The sequence below is a fragment of the Artibeus jamaicensis genome, unplaced genomic scaffold (genome assembly GCF_021234435.1).
Source record: "Artibeus jamaicensis isolate MK-2021 breed Jamaican fruit bat unplaced genomic scaffold, CSHL_Jam_final scaffold_847, whole genome shotgun sequence".
NCBI lineage: Eukaryota > Metazoa > Chordata > Mammalia > Chiroptera > Phyllostomidae > Artibeus > Artibeus jamaicensis.
In genome coordinates, this window is record NW_026522057.1 from 24,832,296 (window position 1) to 24,859,162 (window position 26,867).

General features: G+C 55.5%; 1 protein-coding gene across 5 annotated transcripts; it reads right to left on the reverse strand.

The window, feature by feature from the left end:
- On the reverse strand, positions 1-26,867 carry MFN2 (mitofusin 2). 5 transcript variants are annotated; one of them, XM_053660484.1, is made up of 21 exons: positions 26,654-26,867; positions 25,662-25,786; positions 25,309-25,447; positions 24,841-24,926; positions 20,011-20,189; positions 16,955-17,090; positions 13,275-13,437; positions 12,480-12,604; positions 11,724-11,832; positions 11,531-11,638; positions 10,213-10,366; positions 9,914-9,981; positions 9,654-9,775; positions 8,215-8,341; positions 7,713-7,817; positions 7,415-7,517; positions 6,805-7,025; positions 6,007-6,162; positions 4,505-4,701; positions 3,328-3,462; positions 1-2,042 (listed from the first exon to the last, which is right to left on the reverse strand). In XM_053660484.1, the coding sequence occupies exons 5-21, from the start codon at positions 20,183-20,185 to the stop codon at positions 1,973-1,975; spliced, it is 2,274 nt and encodes a 757-aa protein (XP_053516459.1). In that variant the 5' UTR covers positions 20,186-20,189; positions 24,841-24,926; positions 25,309-25,447; positions 25,662-25,786; positions 26,654-26,867; the 3' UTR covers positions 1-1,972. The 5 variants fall into 5 exon arrangements, with proteins under 5 accessions (XP_053516459.1, XP_053516460.1, XP_037021590.2 ...); XM_053660485.1 differs by lacking the exon at positions 25,662-25,786 and having other exon boundaries at positions 25,309-25,443; XM_037165695.2 differs by lacking the exon at positions 25,662-25,786.

The window sequence follows — 26,867 nt, forward strand, 5'->3', positions numbered from 1 at the left end:
AAGGGTTCCCAACCGGTTTTATTTTAGTTTCCAATAATATCAGCAATGATACAGAAGTAATTCAGGCAAATACATCACCTTAAATACATGTCTCGCACTCCAGCGAACAAACATAAAAACAGAACAAAGTCAGCAGCATTAGGTTAGAGTGTCTTTTTGCCACATTTCTTTTAGAAAGTCTCTCCCTCCTTGGTATATATTTCATTTTACTCATTGCGTAAGTTCACCGTTCTGTTCACTGCCCAGGGGCTACATTCAAAACAATTCATGTTTAGTTATACTACATTTTTTTCCCAAAAAGCACAAAATCCATTGGAATTGTGTGACAGCGATTCCTCCTGACACGCTGTGAGGTGGCCACCATCCAGGCCGGCAAGTCCTCCTGCCACGTGCCAACTCAGCAACGTCCATCGCTTTGTTCCTCACGACGGGGCAGACCGAGGGCTTGAAGGACCAGCAGGGACCTGGAGAGGACACCCCTTGCGTGGCCAGAAGAGGCCACCAGCTCACATCCTGATGCCAGAAAGCAAGTGGACTCAAACAAACAGGACAAACCCCAGCGCTCTGCCTAAGCCCCGCTGCTTGCTGGATGAGGCTGCTTGTTTCTAGCATGTTCTCTGACGTGTGCTGCAAAGGCTGTCCCCGAAAGCTGCTTGCCCAGAGAGCTGACACACTGGAGACAGGAACCTGCCCCTACTTTAACCAGTAACAATCCCTAAACCCAAACCCAACAAAGGAAAACATTTCTTAGTTAACAGGAGGCCACGTGCGTGTTGGTCGGAGGCTCTGGGGATCGGGGAGGCCGGGTCCCAGGGTTCCCACTCGGTCTCTGAGCCAAATGCAGTAGAAATGGCACGGGAGTGAGTCCAGAGACCATGGGCCAAGGGCAGCTTGGACCAAGCTGGGGGTGGGGACATGTCTTTTAAAGGGCCTAACATGGATGCAACCAAGCTAGTGGGGTGGGCTCTTGGCCCCCATGAGCCCCGCAGAGTGAGGTCCAATGGAAGCCCTGCTCTGCACCGACGCCACCCTCTCCGGCTGTCCGAAAGGGGGCCGCTACTCGCAACCTGCTGCCAACGTCCCCTTCCTTCCACCATCTTTCCTTCTACTACATCCTCTGACGATCAGAACCAAACCTCCCTTTGCTAATAACAAAACCAGACTATGCAGAACAGGGGGCACAATGAAGAGCAGGGAGGCCTGTCCCTCCTTGTCATGGTAACAGCCACCCCAACAGCACAGGTGTCGGGAGAGCACACCCCTACACACACACACACATACGCGCTCCACTACGCTATTCTCACCTCGCCAGTCACCTCCGGGGCCCCCGCCCCCTGTGGCACAGGGTCCACCTCACCTGTAACCCACGGCCTCTGTGCTGAGCCCTGACACCAAGGCGAGTCTGAGAGGCTCTGCTCGAGGGGCAAAGCACGGAAGCTGAAGGACTGAAGGGACACGAGCCTCAGGGCCTCTGGGCCAGATCCCCGCCAATGCTCTGTGGGAAGAAAACCCAACCATCCCCTAAGGTGCCCTTTCCGGCACGTGTGTGGGGTGCGAGGGGCACAGGTACGCGTGAGTCAGCATTAGTGTTGGCTGGAGCAGGGGTGTGTGCCTGACACCCCGAGAGGCTCCGGGCAGGCATTCTGTGGTACTGGGGGATCCCGGGACCCGGCCGAGCGCTCCGATGCTCAGTCAGGTGCCCCCGATGGGGCAGAGATGACTCGACTCAGCTTCTCAGGGCCACGCTGTCCACGGTCTCTAACAAGTCTCCTTCAGGATGTGAGCCGGGAAATCCTCCTGCAGCGGCAGGCGAAGGCGGGGGAGGAACTGGTGTGAGGGCCCAGAGTGGTGTGAAACACTGGTGCTTTCATCCTCAAGGGGGCTGGCCAGGAGCAGCGCGTGGCTCTGGTGGCGGCCCCCCGTGCTGGTGGCGCCGCCCTTCCCCACGCGAGCTCCGGCTCCGGGCTGCCCACTATCTGCCGGGCTGCAGGTACTGGTGCACGAACATGTTGAGTTCACTGTCCATCCAACCGCCTTTATTCCTGCAGGGAAATGGCGATTTGGCAGTGGTAACATCTGACAATAAGTAATATTAGTGTTACATGCCCACCCATTCTTGGCGAAATCCCCTCCAAAACTCCCTCCTTACACACGAGGAGAGTGAGGCCCCGAGAGGTGAAAGAGCTTCCTGCAGGCCTGACCCGCACGCCGGGTCCGCTTCACCCTGGGACCACGCGCAAGTCCACAAACTGGTGGGGGCTCAGTCTCCCTGCCCATCCCATTTCAGGCTCACCCTGTCCCCACGGCTGACAGGCAGCACACTCTCCCCACACTCGCCCTCAGAGTCCCCAGGGGATGAGCGTATCCCTAGGAACTCGCTGCCCTGGGTGGTGGGCGGGGAGGGCACAATTGGGGAAGGGGAAGTCCACTTCCCCGGGGCTGGAGCCTGTGCCCCATGACGCAGCCCCCGAGTGCTGCCGTCACAGGCGGGGGCAGGAAGCCCAGGGTCCCCGTGAGCTGATGTTATCTCTGGCAGAGCCGGGACCTCTGCAGAGCACTGTCACATTCAGCAATGTGGCTGTGTCACGAATGCTCACTCCACTTTACAGGTGAAAACGAGACCCAGGGGAGCTCAGAGACTTGCCCTAACACAGGTGCCTGGACCAGAACCCAGGCCCTGACTCCTCAGATCAAAACGCTCCCACAAACGCGGTTCCGACAGAGGCCCCGCACAGACCTGGGCCCCGATCCACGTCCTGCCGGGTGCCTGCCACCTAACCAGCTTCCTGTGGGTGAAAATGCTGGTGCGCCCCCATCTGGGCTCCCGGAGGGGTGAAGGGTGTGTGGGTCTGGCCCAGGGAGCCCAGCTTCACCATTTACCTGGAGGTTCCCGATGAGCTACTTAACCTCCGTGACCCCGAGTTTCCTTTTTCTAAAGTGGAGGTGACAATGTGGCCCTGAGGGGACACTGAAGGGTGAGGGGAGCAGCTCCTGTCAAGTGCCTGAGACTCTGCGTTGAGGGTTCCTCTGGGCGGCACCCTTCCAGTCCCACCCGGCTTGCTTCCCCCGCTGCTGCCGGCCGTGAGGACAAGAGCCTGGGGGCGCGGTGACTGCGTCTGCTGAGCCTCCAGTGCTGGCACCACACCGGCCACCCCGCAGGCGCTCAGCAAATGTCAAATTCAGGGGCAAGCTAAGTCCCCAGCAGAGACGTGTGCCTGCATCAAAGACGCAGACTAGCGCCTGAGCCGACACGGCACCTGCGCCCCCACACACCAGCGCCCCCACACACCAGCACCCATTGCCGCCCGCCGCCCAGGCCAGGCTCACCTGAGCAGTTTTGCTTTGCTCTGAAGTGAGTCAAGAACCTCAATTTTCTGGTTCATAGCAGCAATTTCCTGCTCCAGGTTCTCCCGGGTAACGTCGACTTGCTGGCACAAATGAGCAAACGTCCCAGAAAGCTCCCTGAGGGGTACAGTCAGGTCAGCCTGGTACTGTGGCCATTTTGCATGACGCCGTTGGTGGCTAAATCCAACCCACCCGGAGCAGGGCAGTAGCTGAACCCATCTGTCACTTGGTGGTGGCTCTGCCCCGCCCCAGTCCTGGTTGGGCAGGCCCCTCCCTACCCCATGCTGAAACTGTGCATATCCCAACCAGCGTGCACGGGCGCACACACACACAGTGTGCGGACCGGGAGCACAGGGCAATAAACCCCGGCCTGGGCTCAAGACACTAGGAATCAGCTCTTGGTGCTGCCATTCATAGGACCAATGACAGGCAGCAACCGACTACCCTTCAAGCTGCTGTCTCTCCACTTTGAAGAACCAAATGCCAAGAAAAATGTCTACCTCTAGCTCTGACTGGTGAGGCTCATGGGCTGGTCATCATCCCACAAATGGAAAGGTTTGCCAGCTAGATTCCCGTTCAGGGCACAGGCCTGGGTTTCGGGCCAGGCCCCCGTTTGGGGGTGTGCAAGAAACAAAGGATAGATGGTTCTCTCCCTCTCTTTCTCCTTCCCTTCCCTTCTACAAATAAATAAAACCTTATAAATAAATACCATCTTCAAAAACGTCAGTCTGCCTCTAAGGGGTCAGAGGAGAAAATGCCTGGCCAAGGGCCTGCCACATCACAGCCAGCATTCACCCCACCGCCAGACCAGGCGATCCCTTCCCAGCGGACTCGAGATGTACCATGGAGAATGGGCCGCATCCACAATGCAGGCCCCTGAGACAACCTTTAAAAAAATCCTGCAGGTGACATCTCTCATCTTCCCACGTCCTCCTTCCTTGGGGAACTGGACTCCTACTTGGTCCCCGCCCAGGACAGACGTGTCCCTGGAGAGAGGTTTCTCCCCATCCCTGGCCTCAAGGGCGCACTGCACAGCTGAAGGTCAGTGTCAGGTGATGTTTGGAGCCCAGTGGTTTCCAGGCCGACCTCAGAAGGGAACCCAGAGGGAAGTCCTGCACCAGGGAGGCTGGCGCTGAGCTCGGGGCTGCTGGCCACTCACTGCTGGACTTGGTGGCTGCAGTTGGAGCCCGTGTAGCTGATGATGAGCTGCAGCTTCTCGCTGGCATACTCCACAAACTGGCGCTTGAACGCCCTCTCCTTGGCCTTCGTGGTCCAGGTCAGACGCTCATAGACGTAGAGCAGGCCATAGAGCCCAAAGGACAAGGCGATGAGCCGCCAGCCCACCGCCTTCCACACCTGCGGAGCACAGCAGTCAGCCGTCACGGCCTCTCTGCCACCCCACCGCCCGTCCTCTGGGTCTGTCCCTGCCAGGGCTGCCCCACCGGCCCTCTGTGCTTCGACTCAGAACACCTCTTTCACTGTCTCCTCCAACCCTGCTGAGGCTGAAAGGGCAGGGACCGGCTCTAGGGTTAAAGTGAGGGAAATGCAGGTGTGCACACGTGACCCACGGGGGAGAGGGGTGTGGTTAGGGCTGGAAGCACAGATCCAGCACACAGAACTCCCAGACATCAGTGCGCTGAGGACAGGGACACGTCAGACCCCACACCACGCTCGTCTCCAGGGGGCTTCTCTCCGGGTCAGGAGCGGGAAACTCTGCTGCATGGCAGGGTGGCTACACTGGAAGAGCACTGGACTCGGAGCCAGAACCCTGGCTCCAGTGCCGCCCTGGTTGCGTGGCCCCGAACAAGCCTCTGTACGCCGTTTCCTCGCAAAACCAGCAGAAGGGCCTCCACCCCATTCCCAGGGCTGCCTAAACAAAACAAGATGGTGTACAGGGGTCCGTAACCACCAGGTGCCAGAGTCTCAGCTGGTGACCGTCGGCCAGGCCACCCCGTGAAAGAAGCAGAGCACGTGCCTCTGCAGACCGAGAGGGGCCTCGCAGCCTCGCCCGAGTCTCACGGGCAGAGAATGCAATTCCGTTAGCTGCTTCCTGCCACCACTTCTACAGATCAGGTGCCCAGGATGGAGAGAACTTGCCCACATCATCAAGAAAATTCACGGCGTAAGTTAGTTATCCCGGCTGCAGTGTCTCTTGGATCCGAAAGCACAAAATACCCTAGTGCTCAAGAGGGCAGCCTGCCATGTCAGGCCTTAGGGTGGAGAGGGAAGGGCCATAAGCCTAGGAGATGGAGAGATAGGGTTCAGGGCCAGGCCTGGCCTCGTCTTAAACCCTTTCAAGTCTGCTCCTGATTTTCTTGCCTACAAATGAGGAACTCCTGGTCGCGCCCACCTCTCTAGAACCCAGGCCTGTCCACATGTAGTAGAGCCCTACAGAGGAAAGGACACTGCCTGAGAGCCAGACGGGGCCAGAGTCCAAATCCTCGCTGGGCACCTCGGGCAAGCTAACCACAGGCTTTCCTCATCTGTCCAATGGGAATGGTGCTACCCAACAGCAGCTGAGCGAGACAAGTAAGTCAGCACATATATCAAAGGACCGAGGCCGTGCAGCTCCCTGCAGACCAGCGAGGAGAACAGGGGCTGATGGGGGTGAAGACGCCGTGCCCTACTTCCCACCCTGCCCGAGCAGGACTCGTCACTGACCACTCCTCCAACAACCAGAATGCCCATGGAGGTCCTGGACGTCAGGGAGGCCAGGCCGGTGACCATGGAAACCATGAGCTCTTCCTGGGTGAGGGAGCCCTGCGGCAGGGGGGGCATGCTGGGGTTGGCTGGCGTCAGAGGGACGGGACGCTGAACCTGAAGAGAGAAACCAGGAGAGGGGTAAGAAGAATGGGGCTCATTCAATGGACCCTCAGTGACCCTCAAGGTTGGGAGTCCTGAAACAGGGACAAAGGAGGCTTTTCAAGTTCCAAAGGCCTAAGGGGGAAGACAGGCTTTGCAAGTTGCAAAGAGCATCTAAGCTTCATTAAGACACCTGCCAGCCAAAGGTGAGCATGGCGGCCACCCCAAACCATGAGCCGTGGCCAACCCACACCACTCCGGCGCCCCTGAGCGAGGACGAGCACCAACAGCCGTCTGTGTGGCCACTGAGGCGGTATTCGGGGAGTCAGTGTGAAACTGGGCTGTGAAGTGTCACGTGGGGAGACTTCACATCATCTGGATTTAAGTTACATGTTACAGCGGGTACTTGAAGGTAATTAATGTAATTTAACAGTGCTAAGAGTTGCTTTAACATGGTTATAAAAAAACCATGGCTAGCATCTCAAACGCCGGTGGTGAGGGAAAGACCAGCTTGCTTTGTGGGAAACCCTGACCGTGGTGCAGGGTAGTGGCACGTGTGCCACGGCTACTGACCACCGGAACCCCTTCCAGAACAGTCCGCGTGTCTGGACACGCAGACCGACCTCCCGCACCGCCCGCAGGCAGGGCTGCGCTTGCCTGGTCATTGTAGCCCATCAAGGCCCGGCGGCTGCTCTTGGGGCCCAGGAACCTATTCACCAGCATGGTCCAGCCGAGAGAAAAATGGAACTCGATGTCCTCCTGGAAGTCAGCACACAGCTTGTCGCAGTTCAGGTCGTAGCTGAGGGAGAAGCACTGCCGCGGGACCAGCATGTCGATCTGACTCCGCACTGACGCAGGAAGGAGGGGTTTCAGGCCGTCTGTCGGGGAGAGAATGGGGGGAGGCACCTCAGCTCCGTCGTGAGCCACCACAGGGCCGACCTCAGAGTGGAAGCCGAGGCGGCTGATGGTTCTGCCTGGAAACCAGGCTGGATGAGAGCGCTGGCGGGCCAGCTCCCCCACGGATGCAGACCTGGGCTCTACCCCTGCTAACGTTTATGCCTCACACTGGCCGAGGAGCAGGCCACACTCTGTGGTCACAGTCCCGTGTGCTAACACACGACAGCTCTGAGGTCTACATGTGGAACGAACTCATGACATCCCCAGAACCTGAGCTAATTCATGATAAAAGGTGACAGATGAGCAAAGGTCACCGTTTCTGTAGCCTGGCCTCCGAAGGCGAGGGTCCCGAGGGCCCCTGCGCACTGACCTATCATCTCCTGCTGCATGGTTTGCAGGGAGCTGGTGATGGCTGTGGAGCAGCGGTCAGACATGTTTCGGCCCAGTCCTTCCTCTATATGGCGGTGCAGTTCCTGCAACCAGAAGAGAGGTTGAGGGACGCCGCACACCCAGACCTCAGAGAGCCCAGTGAGGCCTGGGTCTCCCCTCCCGGCTGAGGAGCCCTGACACAGACTCTCAGGAGCTGAATCGCTGTGTTTGCAGATTCCACCCAGCAGCCAAAAGGAATGGGGGGCATTTAACCTGGGCTGTGCTGCTTAATGACTCACATTCTTATAAACCTTGAGGACGACTGGAGAAGGGTGGAAATCCATCTGGTACTCGTCCACCAGCACCGAGAGGCGCCGGATCTCCTCGGCCATCGCCGTTGACACCTACGGAAGGAAGTGGAAAGGCCCCGAGGAAGAACGCGGCTCAACCCTGCAGCACTGGCTGGCGCCTCTCCGACTGATATGCAATGCGCCCTGGCCCCCGGAGCCAGCGGTTCCCTCAGCTCGGCCAGCAGTGGAGTGAAAGCTTTTGAGGCGGGAGGGAGTAAGACTGGCTGACCGACACTCTTCTAAGATCGGACAAGGGGTCCAGGAGGGGACCTTCCCAGAGCCACACCATGGAACCCAGGGAGGGCTCTGCACGCCTGAGTCAGGGCCACGGGTTCCTTCTGGGAGGCTGAGCAGCCCCTGCGAGGAGGAGGTCGCTTCTCTTCCTCTCCAGACCCTGGACTCGCCTCGGATCTACTCTTGTCTCCCCAAGTGCCTCCTCCTTGACTCTCACCTGCCTCTCCACTTCCTCCGTAATCTGCTTAATCCGCAGTTTGTAGTCTTGCGCCAAGAGCTCCAACTGTTTGTCAATAAACCTCAGCCGCTCCTGCCGCTCCTCACGCATGTCCAGGCAGTAAACCCTGAGAGCAAGCATGCTGGTTACAGGACCCAGGTCCCCACTCGACTTGGCGGAGGAACAAGAGGGGCTTCCAGAAAGCCTGCGTGGGCCGCAGCGGCGGTCCGGCCGCCAGCAGGCCCTGGCAGTTTCACCCAGGTATGTGCTCGCCCCCTTCCTGGGTGTGAGACGGGCAGCCACTCACTAACTCGCAGGTCCTCTACTTGGAAGATGTGGTGGTAACAGTGGGGGAGGTGCCCTTGTGGGGGTTCGGACAAGTCCTAACGATTAACACGGGAAAAGAATCCTCAGCCCTAGAAGCCTGGCAAAACCCATGCAGTCTGACGTGCTGTGAGGGCCGGGGGATGGGGTTCCAGCACGGACGGCAGGGTTTACGCGGTTCAGAAAGAAACACAGCAAAACTGGATGGAACTAGAACTGCGTACACCCCAGAGGGAACAGCTCCACTGCCAGGAATCATCCCGGAAAGGCACGCACACACGTGTGAAAGGGACAGGTGAACTGGTGACCACCCCAGCGGCCTGTGCAGCAGCAAAGAAAGGAACCCTCATGCCGGTCAATGGGAAAACGAGGTATTCACAGCTCATGAGGGACGGCTCCACAGCACTGAGTGTCAGGACACGCACACGCATGCATGAGAGCAAAGGGCCGCAGCACACATGGAACGCCGTGTCTGTACGGCCAGAGCACGTGCAAGGCAGTACTGCATACTTTTCAGGACTTATGCAAAAAGTACTTTTTAAATTAGATGACAGCACAAATTCATGGTCATGGCTGCCTCTGAGGAGTGAGCAGAGTGACCCTGGGTCAAGGGGCTGAAGAATCGAAGGTACTTCACACTTTTTCTGTTTTATTTTAACTTAAAAACAGCATAGAGCAAGCACTATGAATTCTGTGTGGTGGAAGCAAGGTGTTTTTATCTTATTCTTTATACTTTCCTGTGTTTTAATCTCTCTCAAAAAAAAGCTCCTTTAAAAAATGGGTTCTGTCTGCGTCAGGCTCCGAGAACAACGGTGGTGCTCGGTGCAGCCTGGGTCCAGCCTCCAACGTGCGACCGTCAGGGGGCATTGCAGGGAGCGGGCTGCACCCCAGTGGGACAGACACCAACGGTCCCCACACCAGGCTGCTCCATGTGATTCTAGTGTGGCCTGGCGGCTGGGGAAGGGCACTGGCCTGGGAGCCCAGAGACTCGCCCTTGCCAGGTTGGGGGGGACTCCACCCCTGGGTTAGTGGCCCCAGCAGAGGGTGAGACGATCACCTCCCAGCATCCCCATCCTCCCGCCGCACCTGGCCCAGCCAAGGTCCCGGGTTCTCACCGCTGCTCCTGAGCCGCGACGTGCAGAGAGTCCATGATGAGGCGAACTGCCTCTGCAATCTGCTTGGCCCGCACTGTGTGCTGCTCAAATTTGGTCTTCACTGCAGACTGGGAGATGCATTCCTGAACAGACAAGCGGTGCTGAGGGAGGCCACCAGGGGCCAGGAGCCAAGGGCCAGGTTCTAGTTTTCATGACAGGGACATGGCTGGTGACAGCTAGGGAAGGCCAAAAGCACAAGAGACCAGAAGCAAAGGACTCACCTCAAACCTCCTCTCGAAATTCTGGAACTCAAGCATCCTCACTTGAAAGCCTTCTGCAAGAGCGCCCCCTAGGAGAATTGCACAACATTAGTCGAAATAAGGGCAGCAGATGAAAACGGAAAAATCCACAAAGCCACACCCACAGGGCACTCGGCTAAACAGTGGCTGGGGAGCAGAGAGCTTCTCACTCAAGGCTCTTCTCACCACCTCCGTCTCAGAACTATTTTCTACCGGCTGCCTTAGCACGAGACCAAACACCTCGAACATCAGGGAAAAGGAGGGAGTCAGTCCATCGTCACCTCCTTCAGGCATGCCCTGGGCCTTCTGGATCCTGGCGTTGAGTGCCTCCTTGGCAGACACAAAGAAGATGCGGTCTCCGGCCTGGCCTCGGTCCACCACGCCCAGCTCGTCCACCAGAAAGCCGGTGCAGCGCTCCATGTGCTGCCGCCGCACCTGGAGCCCAAGCAGATGAGTGTATGTGACTTGGGGGGCGGGCAAGCCCCTCCAGGTGGGAGCCCACAGCCCCCGACTGCTCCTTCTCTAAGAAAGAGGTAATAGGCCCTGCAGGTGTGCCTCAGTTGGTTGGATCACGGTCCTGCAAACCAAAAGGTCATGGGTTTGATTCCCAGTCAAGGTGCGAATGAGAGGCAACCGATCGGTGTTTGTCTCCTTCTTTCTCAATGAGCATGTCCTCGGGTGAGGATTAAAAAGAAAAGGCAGCATACGGCACAGTCCAGTATTCCAAAGTATACACAGGGAACCATCTCCCACCATTCCTGCACTGCTGGAGTGTGGCCTGCCAAAGGTGTTTTATGTATACAGAGGCGGAAACACTAAAATATGCCCCAAACAGCCTCTTGCTGGGGGGTACACACTGTCTCCCTCCCGTGCCCCAGCGGGAAAGGAGCGGGAGTTGAGAAAACTAACTGGGCTCCATGGTGACAAGCCTAGTCCTCCAGGCCTTGTTTATGAGAGGAGCAGGGACCACCACACAACCCTGTCCAGCTCTGGTGCCCCAGGGCTCAACTCCTAGAACTCCCAGGCAATGACAGTTGCTTGTGACACCTGTCACAGGTCGCTTTTCTCGATGTTGAGATTTCATCCTTGCTATTACTCTATGACATCCACCACCCAGGTGAGGAGTTGACTGAAGTCACACTGCCCATGCCGGCCTGCAGACTACACACCGTGCCATCCCTATCACCAGTCTGCGGCTCCTTCTTGTCTCATTCCACACGTGAACCAGTTATCCTTCGCACCTCTTTCAAGCTCCCCTCCTGGATAATCTTCCTAAAGCTGAGCCCATTCTATGATGATTAACTCTTTATGAACCAAAGTGAGCACTGGCCCCAAATAAGGTGCTGCTCATGTGCTGGGGATGCTTCTCAGACCTGGATGGAAGTGTTCTAAAGAGTGGAGGGATCTGGGAAGGTGAATGGGAGAAGTGATGAGAGTGTGTTAAAGCCAGGAGAAGACCCCAGTGACGGAGGGAAGACCTGGGAAATTCTTCAAGGAGGTCTCGGAGCTGGTGCAGCCTGGGAATGCACAAAGAGGCACTGGGTTCACACGGGGTGGGGGGGAGGCAGCCCCCAAACTGCTGAATGAAGAGGCACCAACCTCCTCCATGTACTCGGGCTCCGAGGCGGACGCGTCCCAGCGGTTGTTGAGGATGAAGATGTTGGGGCGGGACAGGCGCTCGCTCACTTTGTGGAAGAACTGCTTCTCCTGGGTGAGGGGGGGAGACCTCAGTGGCAGAGGGGCCGAGCCGGCCCAGGCCCGGGGAGCGTGGGGAAGGCGGAGGAGGGGTTACCGTCTGCATCAGGGTGGACTCCGAGTTGGCCACCAGCACGAACACATCAGCGTCCAGGCAAAACTTGTCAATCCAGCTGTCCAGCTCTGTGGTGACGTCAATGCCAGGGCTAGAGGTGACAGAGGTAAACCAGCATCAGGCACACAGACCATGCGCCCTGCCTTCCAGCTTCGACAGACCTGAGATAGGCAAGCAAAGGAAGGGGACGGCCGCAGAGGGGAGAGCGGTGGAGCCCGTCATCCCTTGGTAACGGGATTTTTACTTTTCATTTTGCAACCTCCTGCCCCGTGCATCCATCATCTTTACAAAACACAATGATTTACAATCATCTCCAAATTTCCCTTTGGGGACGAACAATTACGGTGAAGTAAGTGAGGCCCACGAGCACCACAGCGCCAGGTTCCCTGGTACACTGCAGCCTGCCCACAGCGCGGGAGCCAAGCAAACTGCTCCTCCGACAGAAATTAAGTGCAACAGACCCTACCGCCCCCCACATTACACGGAGCTGAGGCTCTGGCTGCCCTCCTATCCCTCTTTACACACCACCACTGGGACATCGTCAGGGCCCTGATGCCAGTGGGTACAGTAACTAGAGGCTGGAGAGACTCCATGAAGCAGGAGGATCTGGTGGAGCCAGAGCAAAAGGTAGTGACACAGAAGCAGAGCAATGACAAGGCCTGGGGACACTGGCTTGAATGACCAAGAAATAAGACACCGGGCCCTCCCAGTGTCCTCGGGAGGCACCTTCCCTCTTACCTGTCCATCAGCACGAGGTCGTCCTTCAGCAGAGGGCACTTGGAGTTGGGCCACATCACACTCACCAGGCTGCCGGCGTGCAGCTGCTCGTCCTGGTGCAGGGCGTGCGCCAGCTGGTTCACAGTCTGGTGGGTGCAGGGAAAGAGAGTTCAGGGCCAGGCACCAGCCACCAGCCACCAGCCAGATTTCCCGCGCTGCCTGTGTGGCACAGTGGCCCAAGACAGCTGCCCACTCTGCCACCCCTTTCCTTTCATTTTACACGTTAAAAGTCAAGCACTGGGAGTTGCCAGTTAGAACCAACTGTCCTTCACTCCTTTATTAAGCTTCTGTCTTAGATACTGTCCTAAAGCTGACAGTGTTCTGCATTGTCTTTATGAACCAAAATGAGCATCTGGCCCCACACAAAAATGCACCAAAAACGACAAAGTAAAAGGTACAAGCCCCAGCTGGTGTGACAGAACCACAGAGCCGAGGCAGGAAGCACCCTCTAGCAACATCCCCTAGAACAAGGCACATGCTCCTCCATGGCAAGAGAAAGTCAGGTGGCCTGCTGGGCAATCTGTAGGAACCAAAGACTTCCGGTTCCTGGGGCTCCGGTTTCTGACCCTCCCCAAAGCCCTCAGGCCTCCTCAACAGCCAGGGCACAGGGCTTCCCTCCATCCACCACCAGGGCACTGCTCTCTCCCTGGAGGGACCATTAGTCCTGTAGCTGCTTGGGTTAAGCCCACACTCACCTACCAGCGTACCCAGGGCTGAAAGGTGGGTCCCCACCCCGGTCCCTGCACAGCCCCTCACCTTGATGCTCCTCTTCTCCTCGGAGCCCTCCGTGAGGAGGAAGGCCTCGTGGCCATCCGTGCCCTCCACCCGCAGGAAGCAGTTGGTGGTGTGGCCGATCCCGGAGGGCAGAACTTTGTCCCAGAGCATGGCATTGATCACGGTGCTCTTCCCGTTGCTTGTCCTGTGGGACCGAGAACCTGGCGGTCAGCGAAGCCGCCAGCACCTGCACCTGGGCATCCACAATGAAGTCACCAGCCCAGACGTCCAAAGTCCCATTCTCTGCAATGACGCCAGTGCCCAACGGGCAGGGGGTGCGCCGAGTTTGTGAAAACGGTTGGACGGGCTCCTCTGGCCTGTGCTGCACTGCGCCCTGGCTCATCCCTACAGACCACCGCGCACGGGACTCGCACAGCAGTGCCAGCATGACGACACCTAGCTCGTCCTTAAAGAGCTGCCACTGACCATTAGCCTCTCAGCATCACTATGGAGACCACCTGGGGAGACGCACTCCTTCCGTTTGAAACCAATGCCATCCTCAGCCTGAGCGACCTCGGCTGAACAACCCCAACGTCCCCGGTTTTCCACGAAAGGCCTGTTTTGTCGCCCTTCTCCCGTGTGCTGCCATGGGCTCCTCCTCTCACGTGAAGCCCCACCACATCCGTCCCAGCTGCTAGCTGCTGGGCTACCACACCCATTTCTAGATTCCAGGGCCCGAGAACAGCTCTGCTGGGCCTCGGCATCAGCACTGATGGCGGCCATTGAAGCTAAAAGGAAATAAGTGCTGAGGGGTATGGGGAGACTGAAAGCCACAGGTTGCCCCTGGGAAGGTAAAAAGGTGCAGTCGCTGTGGGAAACGGGATGCAGGTTCCTCAAAAAGTTAAAAACAGGACTTCCGCCAAGATGGAGGCATAGGTGGATGTGCCGTGCCTTCTCACACAACCAAGTTTAGAGACAACTTAATATTAGCAACAGAAAACACAGCCAGAACACAGAAAATTGAACTTTTCAGAAGTCCGTTAACAACAAATTCTTCAGCCTGACTGGTAAGGGGCGAAACCAGCGGCTGGTGGAGCGGGGTTGCACAGGAGGACTCGGTCGGACGGACTCAGGAGCGTGGAATCCAGACTCGCGAAATTCAGGCGCTCGGAATCCAGGCGCAGGGTTGGACCTAGTGACCGACCGAGCAAGCGACCAGGCGAGCGACGGCAGGGGGAGACAGCGGGGAAGCGGGCCTGCGTGTTGACTGTGGTCACGCACTGGTGCGCGGATAGACAAGCGAGGGGGTGGGCAATTGGACCAGAACCCAGCGGGTCCCCACAGCAAGCGGCAGGGTGGGCGCCGCCATTTCCCTGCTCTGACCCCACCTCCACATACAGCGTCATAACCCAGCGACTCTGAGTGGCCCAGCCCTGGTGAACCACCTAAGGTGCTGCTCCTCACCCAGCGGCGAGAAACAGCAGAGGGGGTCGCCATTTACCCGCTCTGACCACGCCCCCACATACAGCATCACAACCCAGCGACCTGGGAGTCCAAGCACTGCTTCTCACACTTAAAGGGCGTGAACAGACCAAAAATGGCTCAAGAAGAACTCAAAGCCCCAGAGCCAATAGATCTAAGTGATGAAGAAATAGCAAAACTCTCAGACGCACAGTTTAAAACACTGGTCATCAGGATCCTCACAGAACTGGTTGATTATAGCCACAAATTAGATAAATATATGAAGGTGAAACTAATTGAAATGAATGTAATTGCACAGGAAACCAATAGCGATGAAAAGGAAACTGGGACTCAGATCAATGGAGTGGACCAGAAGAAAGCAAATAATGGCCAAACAGAAAACAGTCAAGAAGCAAGAATTCAAAGAAATGAGGAGAGTCTTAGGAACCTTCAGGACATCTTTAAACGCTCCAACATCAGAATTATAGGGGTACCAGAAGGGGGAAAGGCACAGCCACCAGTGGAAAACTTATTTGAACAAATAATAAAGGAGAATTTCCCCAATCTGGCAAAGGAAATAGACTGCCAGGAAATCCAGGAAGCTCAGAGAGTACCAAAGAAGTTGGACCCAAGAGAAACACACCAAGGCACATCATAATTACATTAGCCAAAATTAAAATGAAGGAGAGAATCCTAGAAGCAGCAAGAGCTAAGGGGACAGTCACCTACAAAGAAGTCCTCATCAGACTGTCAGCAGATTTCTCAAAGGAGACCTTACAGGCAAGAAGGGGCTGGAGTATTCCAAGTCATGAAATCCAAAGACCTACAACCAAGATTGCTCTATCCAGCAAAACTTTTATTTAGAATGGAAGGACAGATAAAGTGCTTTTCAGATAAGATCAAATTCAAGGAGTTCATCATCACCAAGCCCTCATTATATGAAATGTTAAAGGGACTTATCTAAGAAAAAGAAGTTAAAGAAAAATGAACAGTGAAAGGACAGCAAACTCACAGTTATTAACAACCACACCTAAAACAAAAGCAAACTAAAAGGACAGCTAGATCAGGAGTGGAAACGTAGAAATGAAAATCTCAAGGAGAGTTAGCAACAGGGGAGTAGGAGGAGGAGAAGGGGGGAGAAGGTACAGAAAATAAGTAGCATAGACAGTAGATAGAAAATAGATGGGGGGGCAAGAATAGCATGGGAAATACAGAATCTAAAGGACTTTGAGACACATGGTCATAAACTAAAGGGAGGTAATGGAGGGGACGGGGGTGTAGGGTGGAGGGGAATGAAGGGGGGGAATAGAACAACTGTAACAGCATAATCAATAAAAAAAATTAAAAAAAAAAGTTAAAAACAGAATCACCATATGGACCCAGGAATTCCACTGCTGAGTATACACCCAAAGGGACGGAGAGCGGGGCTCAGGAGGCACCTGTGCGCCCGCATTCAGAGCCGCGCTGCTCATGGCAGCCAAAAAGAAAAAGCAGCCTGCGCATCTGCCATGGATGAGTGTGTAAATACGATGTGGTGCACACGCACTCGCTGGAATATTATTCATCCTTAAAAACAAAGGGGATTCTCACACTTGCTACAACATGGATAGACCTTGAGGACATCACGCTAAGTGAAGTAAGCCAGTCACACGGAGACGAGTCCTGTGCGTCCCCACTCACACGAGGTTCCCAGACCGAAATTCAGAGATAGAAGCAGAGCGGTGGTTACCCGGGCCTGGGGGAAGGGGATAGGGATTACTGTCCACCGTCACAGTTTTAGTTCTGCAGGATGAAGAAGTCCTAGAAATGGACCTGTGATGTCTGCACAACAGTGTACACGTATTCCACACCACCGAACTGTACACTTACAAGTAATTACAACAGGCCCTGGCTGGTGCGACTCAGTGCACTGTGACCCCAAAGGCTGTCAGTTTGATTCCCAGTCATGAACATGCCTGGGTTGCGGGCTAGGCCCCTAGTTGGGGGCGTGTGAAAGGCAACTGATTGACGTATCTCTCACACATCAATGTTTCCCTCCCTCTTTCTCCCTCCTTCCCCTCTCTCTAAAAAATAAATAAAATCTTTTTAAAAATTATAATTACGATGGTAAATTTTACGTTGTCTATTTTGCTGTAAGTAACACTTTAAAAAAATAAGAACGCGCCTTGGGGTGCTGACGGTGGTCCCGCACAAAGTGTCTCCCTCCCGTTTACCCGTCCCTCCCACCTGAGAAGGCGGGTGTGAGAGCTTCGAGGACTCACCGGCCAAAAAATGCCACTTTCATGTGCCGCCGGGCCAGCACCTCGCTGATGCCCCTCACTTTGGACAAGTAGCCTTTGACGTCCAGAACCTGTTCTTCTGTCGTAACAGGGTCCAGCTCTGCATTCCTGTAGGTGTCTGGAGGTGGAGATTGAAAATGGGTCAACGCCTGGTCTAAGGAGCTCACTGTCACAGGTCTGGAAGGGACAGAGTCCCCCGCTGCGGCTCCCTGCTGTTGCTGGGTTGAAGGTGCAGGTCCCCTACTATGGGGCCCGGCTCCAGGGCCAGGAGGTGCTGGCCTTACCTCTCCCTACCTGTGTGACCTCAGGTGAACAGGCCCTTCTGGGTCTTAGTTTCCTCCCCTTAACGGAGACAGCAGCACCTACCTCATGTGACTATTGCAAGGATAAATAAATGAAAACGCAGAAAGTGCTAAAAGTGGTGGCTGGTGCATGATGAATACTCGAATATTAACTGCCATCATTTGCATGTTTATTACTTAACAAACACTTACAAAGTTCTCCATTCCAGGCACTGTTCTGATCACTTTTCAAACATGGCACCATCTGCCAGTCTCAGAGTTAGCACACGGCAGAGCCAGGAAAGGGGCCAGGCACTGGGCTCGGGGTCCTGGCTCTTCGCCACCCCGTGTGCCTTCCTGAGGCCCTTCCTGGTGGGGCCCTGCCTCCCACTCCCACAGGGTCTCCTGCTATCCCGCTGCCTCACACGCCACCTTTCCCTGTCTCGACACTCACCGTGCTACCGAGTTACTCTGGGCTTTGCTCGGTGCTGACCTCGACCCCTGACCCCACTCTGCAGAATGAACGCACCGCCTTGGAGTCCCTCCGGTTCATTCCCACTTAGCCTCAGGTCTAGCTTGGACTGCACAGCCCCCAGGAAGCCTCCCCCGCCCCACGCCCTGAGCTGGGCCCCCTGGTCTGTGCCCCCACAGTACTCTACACTCCCCACCACAGCACTGCCCCACCAGAGTGCAATCGTCTAGCTCACCTGCCCGCATCATCTGCCACGTGAGGGCCAGAACGCCTGGTCCCAGCGCCCGGCAGGTGTGCAGTGCTTGCCGAGCGAATGAACACTGGGATCACTGCACTGTTCTTTCCCAGTGGCAGATGCGTAACAAATGACGACAGGTGGGAGCAACTGAGCAAGACCCCGCCCCACCCTGCACTTGCTCCGGGAAGATGAACCAGCAAGCAGGAGGGTAGACGGGAGTTTGGCCCCCGGCACACCCCTGCTGCAGTGACTACATACTCACATCCCCTCTGTGTGATGTGCACAGCACGAGGGCCTACGGAGGTGGGGCCCTCAGGAGGTCATGACGGCGAAGGCCTCGCGACTAGAACTAGTGCCCTTATGAAAGAGACCCCAGAGAGCCAGCCAACTCCTTCTGCAGGTGGTTACATGCAAGGTTACAGAGAAAAGACAAGAGTCTGGGGAGCTGGCCCCCACCAGACACCAGGTCTGCCGATGCCTTGACCTTGGACTTCCCAGCCTCCAGAACTTCTGTTGTTCATAAGCCGCCCAGTCTATGTCTATGGTATTTCCATCTCGGCAGCCCAAACAGGCTAAGACACTGGAGAACCACTGGGCTGACAAGCCCCAGCCCTGAGCACATTCCCACGGTACTCAGAGCACCACTGGCATTTCAGACACCACCCTGGTGCCATGCTGTAAAACCTCCAGTAGGCACATGCTGGTCCACAGCACCGCCTGGCTAAGTGACTCGGAGGGTTAGTCTGGGCTCTGGGAGGGCAGCGGCCTGGTCGGCCCCTCCCCACATGCCCACTGCCAGGCACACCAGGGCCACCACTCAACAGGCAGGCGATGAACTGGAATAAATTCAATCTCACAACTTTAAAATTCAGACTTCTAAATTTAACAAACATTCAGGAGACACTCTCTCTCGCACCAAGCGCCATGCTAAGGGCAGGGCAGTTGGCCTACTCTTGGTCTCGGTCTGGTGGGCAGCTCCAACACAGCGCCAGACTGGGCAGCCTCCACACAACGGAGACCTGCTGCTCAGTTCTGGTGGCTGGGGCTCAGGCCAGGGTGCCGGCTGGCTGGGCGAGGCCGTCTTCCAGTTCACAGACTTCCCGCGGTGTCCTCACCTGGCAGGAGGAGGTCAGGGCGCTCTGTGGGGTCTCTTGTATGAGGGCACGAATCCCACTCATGAGGGCTCCGCCTTCATGGCCTAATCATTTCCCAAAGGCCCCAGCTCCTAACGCCATCACACGGCCTCAGGACTGGGGGGGACACAGACGCTCAGGCCACAGTACTGGACACACTTCCTTTCTCCCAGTAGCAGCCTGACCCGAAACCACCCGGAAGCCAAGCCACTCCCGTGGAAAAGAGAGTGAAGGGTGTCCTGGGGGCGTCTCCACTGAACTTCTAGGGTTCTGCAGACTAGGATCCGAGAGCCCCCGGTCTCCTCATAAACGGGGAGACCAATGGCAGATACGACTCAGCCACCGGGTCTTCACCGACAGCCCCAGGACTGGGAGCCAGGTGCGCCACCCGGAGAGGGAGCCTGTCCTTCTCTGCTGGCAGAGCAGGGACTACAGGCTGGGCTCAGACTAGTAACTAATGAAAAAGGTGCCAGTGATGCACGTTTGCTATTCATAGTCCTGTTGCCTAAAAATACCAGACAGCTCCCGGTCAGAAGTAAACAACCCCCAGAACAAGCCTGGGCTTTGGAGTCTGAGGCACCTGGGTAAGCCTCGTGTCACTTGCAAAGTATCACACAACTCTCAAACCTCAACATGCTTGTGCTGGAGATGGGGATGAGGTTTCCCCGCACCTGCCCCCTGTACCTGTGACGAAATGAAGCAGTGCACACAGAACCCTAAATGAACTCTGTTCCCCGGGCCGACCTCCCTGGAGTCCGACTCCACACGCTCCCAAGCAGAGCACCTCGGACGGTGACAACTGTCTGGGTGCGAGCCCAGAGAGAGCAGGGCTGTTCCTGCCCACCCCCAAGTCCCGCCACCTAAATGCCCGAGCTGCTGGGCGTGGGCCCAGCTCAGCAGGCCGCCTGTCTCACCCTCGAGGAAGGTGGCGCTCTCTTGGATGTAGGCCCCCAGCTGCTCAAAAATGCCATTGATCTTCTTCTTGGCAGTGACAAAGTGCTTGAGTGGAGAAGCATTCACCTCAGCCATGTGTCTCTTATCCTTCTTGACCGTGACAATGGAGTTGCATCGAGAGAAGAACAGGGACATCGCGCTGCAAGAGAAGACAATGTGAGCAAATCTGCCAACACCCAGCTCGCAACGTCCTGCTTGGGGTATGGCAGGGTCGGGGAGGGGGACCGGGACCAGCCCTGGGGTCCGTTGAGAACGCAGGGCCCTCCAGGACCAGATCGGGGCTGCCGAAATAAGAGCCACATCCCCAGAGTAGGAAGGGACCTCTCAGGACACTAGGCCCACAGCGTGGGCTCCGACCCTGGAGCCAGGCCCGAGCTCAGGCCTAGTGCTGGCTGCTCCCCGCCTGCTGAACGACGGCAGGCCCGCCTTCCTCACCTCCGAGAGACGGGGAGGACGTGGGAGGTGACGCACAGAGAAGCCCTCGTCTGCGTCCAGTGCTTCGTCTGAGGCAGTGAAGCACCACAGAACCGCCCCCTCGTTTCCTGTGACCCGAGAGGGCGCCGCATACCGACAGCAGTGCAAGCAACGTGACGCTCAACGTGGATGACTCCGCCACACCCCCTCCACTCTGCTGCCCGGGCCCCGCCAGCCCTGATTTCTGACGGATTTTGGTTCAGGGATTGTGGGGGCACCAGGAAGGAGGATCCTCGAGGAGAGGTCCGTAATTTACTTACAGACTTTCACTGGTCTCTGCCAATGTGCACCCAGAGAAAACGTGGCAACTGAAGGCAGACGATCCCACAACCCCACTGTAAACCAAGAGGGGCTATGCGGCAACTATGACAAGCTCAGTGGCCAAAAGTAACCTCATGATTTTTATACACTATTTTAAGAACATTTTTCCAGCCCTAGCTGGTGTGGCTCAGGGGACTGAGCACTGGCTTGAAAACCAAAGGGTCACCAGTTCAATTCCCAGTCAGAGCACATGCCTGGGTTGCAGGCCAGGTCCCCAGTTGGGGGTGCATGAGAGGCAACCACACGCTGATGTTCCTTTCCCTCTCCCTAAAAATAAACCAATAAAATCTTTAAAAAATATTTTAAAAACCACATCTCTCCTGGATTTTTGCAAACATATTAAAATTGTCATGACTGTACTATAAATTATATCAGCACCCCCCTTTTGTTGGCTGTTGCCAATTTTAAGGTATAAATAAATCTAACGTGATCAAAACAATAAATAAAAAAGGGAGTAACCTCACAGGATGACCTGCCGATAAACCGCTCGCTGGGCAGGCTGTGGCGGCCGGTCTCACTTCAGGCCTGCATCCGCCTCGCTAGGCTAGCCTCTGCCTTAACCTTTGTTCTTAGGCATCCAGGTCAGCATACCTTTGAAATCCTCTCTCGGGAGCACACGTCTGGTTGTCCGAATACCATCTCCACTCACTGTCGATGTCACATGCTAACTAGTCTGTCCCACCAATGTAAAAGAAGTTGCGTCTCTCCATTTTACTTTTCATCCAACCAGAGACTCCCCAGTTTTGCTCTCCCCACCCCCAGTCAGTAGTCTGCCACCAAAGGAGTTCACGTAATGGTGGTCCTTGTGCCCCCCCACTTTCCTCCCCAGTGCACGGAAAGAACCGCACAACTGATGCTGCCGACCGCGCTGTCGGTCTCGCTTCCGGGCAGCCCCTGCCGTGGCTCTGACTCCTCTCGCAAACCGCGTCTACAGGTTTGGAAGTTCTGACGTGGGCACTACCGCCTGGGACAAGGACCGGTAACGCTCATTTACCACCTCGGCCTGTTTTGGCGCAGGCGGCTCTACTGCTCTCTCTCAATCACACACACACATCTCCAGGGCCCACTCTGTTTGGAGAGTGGTAACATGTTAGGGGCTGCAAGACCTGACTCCAAAGACCTAGGGAGCTTTGGCTAAAGTCAAAAGGGCAGACAGATCAGAGAAGGTGGTACCCAGATGTGGCTGGGAATCTCTGGTCCCAAAAGCAGACTGCTCCTGAGACCCCACAACAAAGAGAGCTGCTTCCCCGGCAGAGTCCCTAGAGCCCAGGAGGTCGAAGGAGAAAGGCCCCTTCCAGGATGAGGCGTGGAGCGTGCAGCTGTGTGGGTGCGCCCGGCTGCACCCTCCTGAACACCCAGCGAGTTCCTGCCAACCACTCCCTCTCCAGCAGCCCTAATCCCAGCGCCATCAGCCCTGCCTCCCCCACCCCCACCCCGGCCCAGCAGTCTGCCCTCTCTCACTCTCCCTGGGAAAGAAAAAAAAAGGTGTTGCTCATGAGTGAGCATACTTGAGAAACCTGCTAAGGGCGCCAAAGTGTGTTAAGTTCCCGGGAAGCAGAAACACCTAGAAAAAGCAAATTTAGTGAAATGCCTGAAAGCCGGCCCCTAGGAACTAACTAACCATCCCAAAGAGCGGGCGGAAAGACAGACAGACCTACAGGGAAATGGGAACCCATGTGTTTTGCCTAGACCTAAAAATCACTTTGCACCATTAATGATTTCTGGGGAGACAGGAGAAGTGACTACACGTCCATTCCTCCCTCCATCCTCAATGAACACGACTGTGGGAGAAACTATCTCAGCACAGGGGCCACAGCTCAAGGGCTTCAATGAGACAGCAGGGCTCTGGGAAGGGACACTAGGAAGCAGTGCCCCTGGCCCCTCCAAAGCTGAAAAGGAAAGTGCGCTGAAACCAGGCGCACTGGGGCCCAGCACTGCAGACTGTTAGAGAGACGGTGGGGAAGCACGCTTGTAAAAGAGGAAAGTCTCCCTCCGGGGGCGGGGGGGGGGTCAGAAAGGGATCTGAGACGGGGCGTGATGCAGCAGTGCAGGTGACAGACTCTGGAACGACACACAGCTGGGTGCAAATCGTGCCTGGTCTACCTCTGGGCTACATGAACTTGAGTAAGTTACTGAACCTCAGAGCCTTGGATTCTTTCTGTATACAACAACTGTGATACACAGAGAAAACTAGGGATGATGACATAATACAAGCTCAAAGGTAGCTCTACATGTTACATAAGACAAGAAAGTCGCCAGCACTATGACCACACCCAGCCTTCAGGGAAGGGCAGATGCAACCCCACAACACACCCACAGCTCCCCCACCTGCTGCCTCGAGGAGGGAGTAAACAGGTCTGCTCAGGGGTGAGGACCAGCAGCACTCAGCCCCAGAAGTGACTTGCTTACAGGCAGCAAGGTCCCTGAGACCAGCGGGGCTTGCAGAAGCAAGTGCTTTCAGGTTCTGGTCATTGTTTGGAAGCCCGAAGGATACAAAACCACAAGTGTTAGTGTTCAGTGAGTGCAAGATTCAAAGGCATGCACACTAGTGAAAATTCAGTGGTTCGATGTTACAAGGTGTCCAGGAGCTGACCTGCTCTCACCACTGCCAACGTGTGGCCGCATGCCCCATCCCAAACTGCTCAAACTTGGCAGGGGTAGGAGGGGTCTGGTTCTGTAAACTCCCATCTGAGATTCCATGTTTGTGCTGCACATGCTGCTTTCAGCCTGGACCCCTCTTTCCCTTTTCACCCATTTGACTCCTACTGTCCTTCTACACCCAACTCTAGTGTCACCCCCTCTGTGAAGCCTTCCCTGATGTCTCCATGGAAGACATGCAACCTTACCAGACATTTTGGTTCTTTACTGTGCTCCATCTCCCTGTCTAATGTATGAGCTTCTAGAAAGGCCATCTCTGACACAGAGCACTGACCTACTTCCATTTCTACTTTCCTCCCCCACAACTATGAGAAACGTAGTTTGAACTAAGAGGAGTACCTTCTTACCCTCCCATCCCTAAAATACACAAATCTACTTTTCTCTTAAAATGTAGCTTTTAACTAAGTATCTGTTTCTTAGTATTTGGAGCTCAGTGAGTCAAGACTTGAACAAATGGTTTCAGATTCCAGAATCTAATCCTTCTAAAGAGAAAGCTGGACATGCAGAGGTCTACAAATGGACCAAAGTTGCAAAACATGCACGCAAGCCAAGACAGGGCCCCTGCTATCTTGAGGTTTCGCCTGCTGGCTTCCTAGCCTTCCACAATGGTGGGAGGTGGCTGGCTTCCTGTCCGTCCTCTGGAAAGCCCTGATAGTCCCTACTTTACCACAGGGCTCACCACGGCACATGGGGCCAGTCCCCCAGGCGTAGCTGGGCCTGAGTCCGGCTCCAATACCAGCTATACACTATGCTTCAAGATGCTGTGACTGCTGCAAAGTACCCTTTCATGGTTTCTGACAATTTACAGCAGCATTTCCCAAAGTGGGGTCCAGTGCGCACTCTAGTGCACCCGGTGTTCCACGTAGACTCAGTCTGTACGACACTATGTGTATGCTTCAGACCCCTTCCACTGAAGGCTGTGAGCAGAGGACAGACTCTGGGGAGTAAAGTCCATTGCAAAGACACTTCTTTAACTATGTACTTAAGGCAGCCTTTCAAAAATGTATCTGAAGAAACCTTCTTCTATGTAACGGGTTTCAAAATCCTGAGGACCACACTTTGGATCCTTCATCCTGGCGGTCTCCCACTCCCACCCCGAACAACTGCTGGGGGCACAATACTAGCAGGTTTTTATTACTGTTGACCTCAGACCAGAACCAAACGCAATTCTAAATTGAAATTATCAGCATGCCAAGACAATCAAAAGCTTTGCCTCAACTTCAGCTATTAGTAGAGAAGTATTAGGTGCCTTGGGTGTAGGGAGAGCAGTAGCAAAACTCACTGCATGGTGTGTCTGGACCCCAAGCACAGTCCCTGGATCCACACCACCTCCTTACCCAGATTTATGTACAGCAACTCCTAGCAGGGAAAAGAAAATGGATCCACCGGATCGTCTGCTGGCACAACCGGAGCAGAGGAGAAGCTGAGAAATTGAGACAAATGAGTCTACAGGGTAAAAGAGGCAGAGCTGACTCGAACAAGAGCTGTGATGAGGAGCCAATCTCTGCTAGGCAAAGCAGGGGAGGGCGGAGCCAGCACAACAGAGAACAAACAAGGAAGACTAATTCTTCAGAGAGCCCTGAGATCCCAGCTACTTTCCACCCTCAACCAGGCTCTCTTAGCAATCAGTGCACCCCTCCATGGGAGTAGAAAGGAGACAGATTTTCAATACAGGTTGGAAAACTCCAGCTCTGTGCAAAGATGACCCCACCCAAGAGACTTGCTACAGGACGATTAACAGAGCGTGTCCCTTTCCACTCAACCCAGGTCCAGAGTTCCAGACATCACAGCCACCACTTACTTACTTCTTGGATGGTAATAGACCTTCACCAGGTGGGCATCGTGGACATGGCTGGGTCAAAAAGATGATAAGTATTTCTGTTCTCTTCTATGCTGTCTCAGGTTGAGGTTGGCCACTGATTATGTTAACTCCACCAGTTCTAACTTTGGAAAGAAAAAGGGACAAGTCAACAGACACCAAAAAAAACAAAACAAAACCAGGTGTGCAGAACACGTCTAATCAGGTACAATGCTAAACAAACTCATCCCTGAGGGAAGCTGACTCAGCGAGGCAGTACTGTATGATCTGTGATGTGCCCTGCGGGGAACACCCGACCTGCATGTTTGCAGCCCATCCTGGGTGTGCACAAACACATACTCAGACTCGGGGTGGTCAGCCAAGGGCTGGCCAGAAGCAGGGGCGCTGGCAGAGGCCAATCCAGAGGGGTGGGAGGTGAGGAGGGAGCGCAGCCTGGCCAAGGACTGGGCTTGAGGGCTGTGGAACTGAGGACGAGAGAGAGAGAGAGAGAGAGAGAGAGAGAGAGAGAAGGGAGGGATAAGGAAAAGAGGAACTTAGTGGAAACCTATGTGCGCCAGATGTAAAATGTCTTACTTAGTTCTCAATTCTGTGGTGCAAAGAGAAGCTTGGCATTCATGAGCTGAGAATGGAGATACCACCTCCCTTTGACTCCAAAGCTCACTTGTTTTAACCATGTGAGAGGGACAATAATCCCAGCCCTTTCTAGGAGGAGGGGAAGGGAGAAGATAAATTAAAAGATATAGGGCAGTGAAGGATGACAGGAGAGGGGAATGGGCAGTTTTGGCCTCATGCATCCAAACAGCTAATTATTCAGCGTTCTCTGTGTGTCTTCTTTGTGAATGCTAGGTTTAGAGTTAGGGATAGGTGTTAAAAACAAAAACAGTCTATGCCCTCAAGGGGCTTACCGTCCCGTTTGAAGTCAAACAAGTACACAGACACCCATACGAGAGTGTAATAAATGCCCAAAGTAGGAGAGGTCAGCGCAGCGCGCTACTGTGATGAACGCCGGCACTCATCCTATGCGGAGTAAATGCTGGCTAACATAAAAGACGGGGTAAGAAATGGGGAACAGGCAGGGGTGGAAATGTGGCGGTGAAGCCTGGGAAGGCGGGGGCAACGAGGAGCCTCAGGGGACCCCGCCTTGATTCCCGCCCCCTCCTCTCAGGGCCAAGGAGGGCCGGGCAGCGAGGCCAGAGCGTGGAGCTGCCCGCCCCCGTCCCTGAATCTGTAACCTCAGGGCCCCCAGCATCCCACCGGCCCGGGCCGGGGTGTCTAGGATTCGCCGTGCTGGGTCGGGTCTGTCCCCACCACCCGGGCGTTCGCCCTCTCACCTTCACCTTCCCGGCCTCGCGGCCGCCATCATGCTAACGACGTCATCCGCGAGCGTCAGTCGAAGCAGAGCGGAAGAAGGAAGAACGCGCGCGTCACCAGCCGCCGCAGATTTGCCGCCTTGGCCCCGGTGAGCCGTGGGACTCCGAGCTCAGCTGGTTGGATCCTACGGCTTTTTATGGGTCTGCGGTGCGCCGGCTTGCGCGTGGAGAGGCG